Raw genomic sequence first — 10,614 nt, 5'->3', positions numbered from 1 at the left:
TATGTTTTTTTGTCGTTGTTTGGGGGCTATAGAGGCTTTTTTTTTTTTTTTGGATATTACTCCTTTCCTTTTTTGGGTTACCGCCACTTCCTTTGTAGCCTTGTCTGGTTTTGGCTTGAACTTTCGTTTTCATTCAGGCTCAACAAAATTGCACCATGTTCATCAAAGAAGAAATAGAAAATAAAAAAATGAAACCTCAGTTTTGTTTTCATTTTATTCTCAAGCATGAGTTTTGGGATTGCATTGGGTATGATTCCATGAAAATCTCATCCCTACTCTCAATGAAAGATCCAGATAATTGCTCCTTTAGCACCAAAATACTCATACAGTTGCCCATGTTAATTAATGCTTTATTATTTATTAAAAGCAGGGGTTTTCACGTCAACGATTTATGATGAAGATTGTATCTTTGAAGATCCAACCATTAAATTCCAAGGTAAAAATCTTTGAGCTTTTATTTGATTAGACATCTTCAGCTGTTTCATTTATGCCAAATCATCAGATACTGAGGAGATCCCTAACTGATCTGAAACTACATTCAATCAAATTCTCATCTCTAATTGTTCTATGAAAGTCTATAAGAGTCTGCTTGCATTACTTGGAATTCAATCTTCATTCCCCTTGCTTTTTGATCAGGCACTAAGTTGTATTCACGCAATTTGAACTTGCTGGTTCCTTTCTTCGATTCTCCATCAATTGGATTACAAAACATTGAGAAGGTAAACGATCTCTACAAACTTAAAATTGATTTCATAAAAACTGCATATTCACATAAAGTCTCAACTTTATATCATGTCATTCGAGCCAATCCTGATATATTTGACAGTGAGAACTATTTTAGGAAACATATAGTTAAATCATCACCCCAGCTTATAGTCCAAACAGCATAGTTTGGGAAATTTGGTGTAGTGATTGAGAACTGGCTGGATAAAGCTGTTTTTTATTTTATAACTTCTCTTTCCTGTATAGAATGTCAAGCTCCTTGATCAATTGCCCAAACTCAACATACTACTTTGAAATCTGTCATAAAATTCGTGTTTTTGCCTCAAGTGTTTAAGTGCTTACTTCAAAGGAAATTTTTTTAGCTGAGGGTTTGTAGCAAAACAAGAATATACCCCCTTGGATTCACTCCCTTAAGCCAAATCGCATGTTCACTCTTTATAATCTTACGTTCTTAGGATTTTAAGGCCCTTTTGGGCATTTTGTTTTGTGATTTGGCTTTACATGGTCCCTGTGCTTATGCATAAGTTTTTCCTCTCTTTGCTTTATTATATAATCATGCTAAAATAAGTATCACTTGTCATACCATATACTTCCACGATGCTTATGTTATAAATCATTTTATTGGAGACAATCATTTATTGAATTATCAGTAAATTTCTGGTATAATTGAGGACACTAAAAATTTGGCAAAAAAAGGAGTTTTAGGGTTGCCTAGATCTTAAATTCTTGGTACATGTACAAGACTTCTTGGCTTCACCCATTAAAAATGAGCAGCAGCGCTTGGCCCTCCTCCAAGCTTGCTTGTACTGGATTTGGAACTTCTTGTTGTTCACAAAATAATTCTCGGATCTACATTTTACTGCAGCATTTCTTCGATGACCACTCCTTGGTTCCATACTTTATCCCACATGCGCTTTTTTAGGCAAATGCCTTTTGACACTTTGCTATTGTAGTCCTGTAATCTAGGCTGCACGGAGGATTCTTCAAGAGTTCACTGTGGAGAACTCTGTGTAGTTGATAGTTTAAGTTTTTGTAGCATGATCAGTGTGGATTCATAGTTTAGTGCAGATGCATAGGATATCCAGCAATTCTTGGTATATCTCCTTCTAGCAGCCTCTAATGCTAGTGCTTATGTTTTAGAACATCTTAGGTTGCAGTAGGAGATTATAGCTGGACTTGTTTTATCTATTGATTCTGATTAATCAGTGCTGCCAAAATCACTCCTACCATCGCCGCCATATAGGGGATGAGAGAATGGAAGATGAATGGCTATATCCTATGGGGCAACCATGTGGACAAACGCATAGGTGTCTAAGATAACAAGAGTTGCTGTCTTACAATTTGCTCGTGCAAGTTTATAGTTCTAATATGCCGGGGGGTGGTGGGGGAGTCTGCACTGAAGAACACATGCAATTATTTTCTTGAGCTAAACCTTTTCCTTTTCCACTTGGAACTATTCACTATTTGATGTTGCTGATAACAATGCACAGTAATATGACTTTGCATGCAGGGTGTCAATTCCGAAACATATTTTGTGCTGGCAAGATGGAAACTAAGGTGCTTAATTGGTTTTGATGAAATCTCCCTTTCCTTTATTGATGGTTTTTGTTTGGAATTTCATTTTTGCTTGTAGTGTTTCTTAAAATAGCAAAGAGAATTTTGCCTCGAAAAGAAGAAGATTTTTGCATCTTGAAATGTTCTGTTTGCATGAGAAATCTAATTGTAAGGTTGTCTTAATCTTTTCTAATTTGGAGAAGGTTTATCGATAAGGCATCAATTGAAATTTAACCGCATTGAATATGTGAATCTGCATAAGCACTCTATGTGCATGTGTCCAGTAGGTGGCTGTGGATGGATTCTGAATATACTACTCAATCAGGAATCCCATAAATGGTTATTTCACTGTATGTTGCCTTTTTAGGTCTTCCTAAATCAATTGTTAGTCTTGTCAAGCTTTTAATTTTATATTTCACACCATCCACTATGGCTCCTGCTTAATTACTGTACTAACCTGTTCATCTAATCTGCAGAACATACCTGAAATTCCCATGGAGGCCTCTCATTTCAATCGACGGAAGCACGGTCTATGAATTAGATAACAAGCTTAAAGTGAGATGAAACCTTCTGCTTTTGACAATATTATTTCTTATGACATGTTTCTACATCGTGGCTCCGATATTAATAAGGGGTTGTAACTTTCCATTTGACAGATTGTCAGGCATTCTGAGAGCTGGAATGTTTCTGCACTTGAAGCTATTGGTCAGATATTTACCCCTAGCTTTGATAGACCTGGTGAATGAATTTGAGAAAACGTCTGGAAATCTAAAGCTGATGTAATCAGATCTCTGCAATTTGAATAAAAAGTCCTCGTGGTTTTAAAGACAATGTAGACTTTCGTATGGATTAAGTTAGCAACCATCATCCTGTCTGCTCAAAGAAACTCTATAGTTGGATGGAAAAACAATGAAAGGAGTTCCATTGCCGGGACTTGAACCCGGGTGAGAGCCGAGTATCCTAACCAACTAGACTACAACTGTCTCTGTTCGTTCTCCTGTGGGAACTAATATACAACTCTTGTTGAAATGCATGGTTTTTCCTGGAATAAAAAACACATAAATCACCGCATGTTCTCTTGCTGGTAGAGCATGAAATATGACAGACGGCTGGAGCACAAGGCAAAGAGAAAGGCTGAGGCTTGATAAAAGCGAGATAGCGCTGTTATTAGAGCTGGGATGTGCTTCTATTTCCCTGGATTGGAGTAGTGCTGTCCCCAAGTCAAGTTTTGCTACCCAAAGAGAACAGAATATTTTCTGCTTGTATATTTTCTTTCGAGGTTGGCTAGATTATTATAAAGGACAAAAGGTATGCTATTGCAATGATGGTAGGAGCATGGCCACGAAGCACAAGAAGAATATTTGCGTTGTGCGTAAAAGTATTAATGAGAGCTACTCATGTTTTAGCGCAGAAAGTCTTTCATCACCTTAATAACAAAAAGGAACCAACCACCTTGAAATTTTCAGTTCTTGTTTGGAGTGAGTGTCTGGGAATCCTAGGTGCTGTGGTGGTGGAGATGGCGGTGGTGCATGCGTGCATGGTTTCAATATTTCCTTGCTTTTCTTTTTAGATTAATATGAGTAGAGATGGCGGTGGTGCATGCGCGCATGGTTTCAATATTTCCTTGCTTTTCTGTTGCTGGTTCATGTGTGGCTCACGAATAGTAGGGCGTACCACGACTAATCTCACGAGCCCTGAAGTTAATGACCATGTAAGCCTCCAGTGGTCATCATATAAGTAATTAAGGACTCGAACCTGAGACCACAAAGGGAACATACTCCTTGATCCCAAGTCTTTATCACTTGGCCACCACCTAGATGGTTATTTTATTGCTTTTCTGTTGCTGGTTCATGTGGGGCTCACGAATAGTAGTGTTTTTGAACTTGAGGTCATGGTGCCCTGTTTCTTCCTACTTAACGACGGAATTGAAAGAAGAAAGTTATAATTTCCGGTGAAAAGGGAGTGGTGATTGCTTTCCTCTAGTCCCCGTCGTCCTTAAAACACTCCAGAAAAGATTTTTAATCAGTCCATCAACTGGAAGCCTTTAGGCGAAGGTCCTTGTGTGACCTTTTCGAGCTTATGATTCGTATCTTGAGAGCTGCTTAAAAATTCGATGTAAGAATAAAAGTTTAAACTATGAAGCTCATTAAGAAAACAAATAATTGTTTTATTTTTACTTTGATGAGTCAGAGTACACATTAATTAGTTAATTAAATATATTATTATTTTGTAAGTTTTTAATTATAATATCATTCGTAGCAATACAAAAGTTTAAAAGTCCATTTTTTTGGGATATTAGACTTCTTAAATTTAAAGTTTATTTTATCTTTGATGGTCTATCTAATTAAATATATATTCTTAAAATTTTAAATTATTTTGTCTTTTTTTTCAACTATATTAAAAAAAAAATTAATTTTGTTTCTTATATTTTTAAATATAAATGATATATGTGGTATCATTTGAACTTTTTAATCAAAGTAAATATTCGACCACATCAAATTATTTTAAAAGGGTTCTATTTAATCAAATTTTAGAAGTTTAGAGATTGAAAAAAGAAAAAACAATTCTCTTACTTTTGGATAACTTGAAGAGGGACATTAATAGTTGGTTGAAACTTCAGGAAGACATTGCAACAATCAAAATCTTAAGGGGAGAAACCGAATTTGCCTCAAACTCAAGGAGAAAAGTTAAATTAACCTATTTTTTATGCAAAATCCTTTAATTTACTATTGTGTTTATGTCAATTATTTATTTTATGTGTTTTAAATTTGGTTAATTAACCTTTGAGTTTGCTCAATTACCCCTTGTGGTTTCTAAATTTGTCGAATTAATTCAATAACCAACTTATGATAGTATTAAACATTTTTATATCTATGAGATGACATTTTATATCCATCCAAGGCTTAATATATTACTGAATAAATTATCTCACAAAAAAAGTTAAATTCAATACAATTCAAAATAATCGACCAAATGAAAAACATAATTGACATAAAAATAGAAGTAAATTTAAGGTTTTTATTTTTTTTTTGTCATATATTTTAGCGGTATATTGGGTTAAATTGATAGTGTTTGATAAATAGCATCGGGGAAATTCTTTTATTTGGTGACTCAAATGAGAATTACATGATAATTGGGGGACAAATCTGTCGTTTTCCCAATAAAAAAATATTAAAGTGGTTTTTTATTTACACAATATATAATCAAATTAAATAACACAACATATATTTGAAAAACCTCGAGATTCAAATATTTTATGGAATAAAAAATTATCAATAATCCACGAATTTGAAAACACGATCCATATTTCTCAAGTTTCAGTCCTTCCTCCAAGCATACAACAACAAAGAGAACCCTCCGATATTGCTCCCACACGACCTAGAAGTAGATGAAGAACATGAACTCCTCCCACAATCACTACTCTCCTCCGCCCATTGCAGCACACTAGAGCACGACGGGGATGGTGATGACAACGACAGTGCCGGCGGAGTCGATGTGGGCCCCACCATGGACATACTCTTCCTCATCAATCTCTTCTCTGGACCACCCATTTGAGGCCATACACCACCATCACCGACTTGAAAAATAAACACACCATGACCATGAGCACCACCAAGACCATTGTTGTTGTTGTTGACCCAATTGAACACATCCCAAAAGAACTCAACTTCGAGCCCACCAACATAGATTCTCTCATTGCCTCTAAATTTCCATGCCAGCCTCTTAATAACAAGACTAATTTCGCCATCAACTTTAACCTCAAGCTTGCCCCCACTACACTCTATCCCAATTTCATGCTTGGACCCCAAGAAATTAGCCCTGGACACGTAGCTCTTGCGTCCAAACACATGCTCCCTCCGAGACAACAAAGCCGGCTCATGACCGAGTTGGCGAGTCATGACCAACCCGGATCTCCGAGTCAACTCTGAGTAAAGATCACCAAGAAAGAATTCCAATCTTGCATCGCAGGAGATGGCAATGTAGAAGCGAGATTCGGGCTCAGCCGAGCTGTGAGAGAACTCAGCTCGAGTGAAGTCCCAGTAAAGCTTGATTCTTTGGTAATGGTGGTGGGTCAGGTAGAGGGATTTGGAGCCTGGTTTGTTTCTAAATAAAGAAAAGGATGACGGGTATAGAGAGATGGTGATGGAGAAAGAATCAGCAGCGTAGATGGTTAGGGAGTGAGAGAAGAGAGATTTTGACCAAGTGAGCGTGAGATAGGTTGGTGAGTTGCAGAGTTGAGTTTGGTAAATGCAAGTAACGAGATTTTGAGGCACTTGAGAGGTACTCGAGAGTGTGCTGGGATTGCTGAAACATGCTGGGATCATGTTGGTACTAGCTAGCGTGTTCTTTAACAAAACATTCAGTTGGTGAACTCACCCAGGGAAGTTTGAGACGGAGGGAGGGAGGGAGGGAGGGAGGTGGGGGGTTGTGCACGAGGGGTTTTGAAGAGCTGGTTTGATGGGATTATTTGTTTTTTTTCTTCTTCTTTGCTATGATTAGGTCACAGCAGGGGAAGGGAGGTGGTGCCTCTTTGTATTATGATTTTTTTTTTTTTTTCAAGGGCATTAATTTGGATAGAGTTAGTCTGAAAGTGAAACTTAATCTTACTAGGATTCTTTTTTTTTCAAACAAAGTAGTCAAAAGAAAAAAATGAAACTAAAAAATAATTAAAAGATAAATTTTGTCTCTTGTTTATTAGGAGTGCCAAGTACTTAAATACCCCAATCCATGATTATTAATCATAAATTTTTAATGAAAAAGGGGTTTTCATAATAAATAAAAAAAGGAAAATATAAGATGGAGAGAACATGTTAATAATTCATGACTCACGGATTGATTCAGTTCAAGGCTTGAATAGCCCGTGAAGGAGTTGACTTGAAATTTTAAATTAATGTTTTTTCAATTTAAATATAATTTTATGAAAACACTTGCACTGCACGATTAAATATTCATTTAGAAAGTGTTTATTATTATTGTCTGCTCGTGTTTTTAAAAAAACTTGAATTATTTTTATTTTAAATTTTAAATTTTAATGTCCTGATTTTAAAATAAATATAAAACAAATATTTTAATATATTTTTAAATAAAAAACACTTAGAAAAATAATTCCTATCATAATATCTAATACAAACTTAATCTGTAAATAAAAAAATAATAATAAAAACCCTTCTAATAAAAAAAACTTATTATTGACATCATGTGATGCACGAAATAAAATATGACATGCCACAATTTTAATTTATTTTTATAAACTACATGGCTAATTCGCTGTCTTCGTCAAGAATGCAATATGGTGTTTTACTGTTTTATTAGAATTCATATAGGTCTCTTTGTATTTCTAATTAAGAACCGCCTCACTGTGAAGATATTATTACGTCCTGATTTAGGTTTTTCTTTTCAAATTGGTACTTTGTGGGACCAATATGAAAATTAATCTGGTGAATATGAATTAAAACAACTCCATTAATTACTAAAAATATTAAAATATTTGAGATTGAACAGTGAGACACCTTAACATTATTTTTTTATTCAATTCCCTTTTTGTTGAACCTTTTTGTCATTTAAGGTTTTTTTTTAATTGGATCTTTTGGCTTCTAATTTAACAAACCTCCACCATTTTAAGATAATACAAAATAAAAAAGTATTAAAAAATAAAAAAAATGAACATAAAAGAAAAACATACAATTCACAATGAGGTGCGATAGTTTCTCATAGAAAAAATACGTTAAAAAAATTACTCGTTTCATTTTATTGGTATTTCCCTCTAAAATTTTATATATAACCAACAAAAATATTTTATGTAATTCTGTTAGTGATTAAACAATAATATGGTGGCATTTGCAGTGCTTTTTTTCAATTCTTTAAAATATACCAATGAACTTAATCTGTTGGAAATATCATTGGTAATTATTTAAAAATATTTTAAAAAAAATTTATATAATAGAAGTAGAAAATAATTAAATTAAATTAATATAAATCAACATTCAGTAATACTCAAGAATATAGTTGCTTGGAAAAAAAATCAACTCAAAAAAATTTACAGCAAATAAATAACACAAAAAAAGTAAACAACAAAAAATAAATAAATCAACAAAAAAAAACTCACCTAGCCTAGAAAACCATTTCCAGAACCCATAATCCAGCAACAAATAATTAAATTAAGAACTAAAATAAATCCAACAAAATCAATCTCATATGAGAAAAAGAAGAAAAAAAAAATCTTATCTTAATTTAATTATGAGTGAATCTAAGAAAAGAAAAAATAAATTCATAAAATATGTTAATTAAAAAAAACTAATTAAAAAAAAGAAAAGAAAACATATTTGCTCGTGAATAAGATAAAAAGAGAAGGAGTTGAGGAGAGAAGAGAAATAAAAAAAAGAATGTTAGTGTTTTTTTACCGAAAAAGAAGAGGAAGAGACGTGTTTGTTATGAAATAAGAGATTCTAGTCTTTTAATTGAGTATTTTACCAGCGGTTTTAATGATAAATAATTAAATATTAATATTTTTTATTATTTTATTAGTGATTATGTCTGTAATATTTAATTTAAATTTTTAATTTAATAAAAAGTTTTAAAAACCCCCAAATGTTACCAACAACTTTTCAATTTGTTGGTGATTCTATCTATAATATTTAATTTAATTACAAAATTTTAGAAACCCCTCAAATATCACCGATAACTTTTCAATCTGTCAATGATTCTGTCTGTAAAGAATAGTAATTAACAATGTAATTAAAAAGTAAACAGTTTTAGAGCTCTCTAAAAAATACCGATAGAATTAATCCGTCGATGATCTCGTATGTAATTAAAAACATGAACAGTGCAATTGAGAAGTAAACAATTCTATAACTCTCTATAATATACCGGTAGAATTAGTCCATCGGTAATGTTATCTATATAAATAATATATCATCATATTTTTTTGATTTTTTATTTTTTTTCATTATAATTCCTTCAGTATATACCGGAAGATATTTTCATTGGTTTTCACTGATAAATATAATGAGAGAATATTTTGTTAGTAAAATTTACTTAATTTACTTACATAAACATTTTAATGATGTTTTTGTTTGTATTTATCATTTTTCTTTTGATAATGAAATTACATATCTTGTGTATGCATCAATAGATCAAATCTTAAATTTTAGTGTTGTTGGGAGGGCAAAGGCCTAGGAAAACACCAGCAAAGTACAGGGTTGCCACCCCACAAGTGTCATCTAGCATATGCTTAATACAACCAATAGGGTTTCATTAAAACTAATTAAAGACTTAATTAATTATTCTCTTTTAAAGTACAAATTTCTTTATGACAAAAGCATTGAATCACAGGGAGCTGTTTTGCCATTAATGATTAAACCTACTGAAGTGTGAGTTTAAATAGCATATACTTCAGAAGAAAATCATTCTCTCTACCAAAATATTAAATAAATATTTATATTTGTTCTCACATCTATACTACCAAGTTTAGTTCTTGAATGATGATCAAAGCACAAGGCTTCCATCATTCACCATCCATCATCACAGCCATCGGTAGCAGCTAAGGCTTACAGTTCATGTTCCCTTTCCTTGATTGGCGCCTTTGAAAGGGCTCTTGAACACCTCTCTCTCTCTGTCGTGACTGTGAGCTGGGCTGCACTGTCCCCTCATAATTCCCACCCACAATTACAAGCAGTGACTTTGATTTTTATTCTCTCTTTAGAGCTACAAAAGGGTTAATACTCCTTTTTTTATTATCGCTTTCCTTCTTCCCCTTTTTGTTTTTTGGCCATCTCGAAGCAACATTGTCAAACAGAGATGAGCCCAAGTGTAAAGGAGACTCCCCAGCCACTTTTGCAGTATTTGCTTCACTAATCACTTCTATGACATTAGGGCACTAGAGAAGCCTCTACTTTTGAGGGTGTTCACTGCCTGTTGGAAATGCAAAATTGGATGCTTATGCCCAAACGTTGGAAATGCAAAATTGGATGCTTATGCCGAAACATTATTTTACACACACACACACACACAAGTAGACAACTCCACTTGATGGTGTGCGTGAATGATCATCCGAACAAAAAAAATCAATATAATCTACATGGAAAGCTAATTTGGTCCGCGAACACAGCATATATGTCTCTTCTTTTGCACCCAATTGTTTATTTCCTGGCTTCCAAAAAGATGCCAATCAAGGCTTGCTACATTGTGGACAAAATACAGCAATTCATAAGCTAGTTCCATCGTGCCTTTGGATTTAAATGAGTTTTATTCGATTCTTTTTGTTTGATGGCTTGGCATGCTAGCCATGCTTTAGCCTATGCTTTGCTTGATAGTTTGCATGCTTAGTTTATTAGAAGA

The 10,614-nt window shown here is 33.7% G+C and overlaps 2 protein-coding genes across 3 annotated transcripts in view; one reads left to right on the top strand and one right to left on the bottom strand.

The window, feature by feature from the left end:
- The window catches only part of LOC105111904 (adenine phosphoribosyltransferase-like protein, putative (DUF2358)), an 8,554-nt gene extending 5,241 nt beyond the window's left edge, over positions 1-3,313 (top strand). For both annotated transcript variants that reach the window (XM_011007388.1, XM_011007387.1), the window contains exons 6-8: positions 2,234-2,280; positions 2,754-2,832; positions 2,934-3,313. In XM_011007388.1, coding sequence (XP_011005690.1) covers positions 2,234-2,280; positions 2,754-2,832; positions 2,934-3,023 — 216 coding nt within the window. In that variant the 3' untranslated portion in view covers positions 3,024-3,313. The remainder of the gene's footprint in view (positions 1-2,233; positions 2,281-2,753; positions 2,833-2,933) is intronic.
- Positions 3,314-5,348: 2,035 nt separating this feature from the next.
- On the bottom strand, positions 5,349-6,903 carry LOC105111902 (uncharacterized). Its single transcript, XM_011007385.1, has one exon. The coding sequence runs from the start codon at positions 6,600-6,602 to the stop codon at positions 5,595-5,597; it is 1,008 nt and encodes a 335-aa protein (XP_011005687.1). The 5' UTR covers positions 6,603-6,903; the 3' UTR covers positions 5,349-5,594.
- Between the last annotated feature and the right edge of the window lie 3,711 nt (positions 6,904-10,614).

Source organism: Populus euphratica, unplaced genomic scaffold (assembly GCF_000495115.2).
Source record: "Populus euphratica unplaced genomic scaffold, PopEup_1.0 scaffold588.1, whole genome shotgun sequence".
Classification (NCBI taxonomy): Eukaryota; Viridiplantae; Streptophyta; class Magnoliopsida; order Malpighiales; family Salicaceae; genus Populus; species Populus euphratica.
This window is presented reverse-complemented; position numbering and strand designations above follow the sequence as displayed.

Coding starts and splice junctions, on each gene's coding strand:
- LOC105111902 (XM_011007385.1), bottom strand. CDS start 6,602: ATGATCCCAGCATGTTTCAGCAATCCCAGCACACTCTCGAGTACCTCT.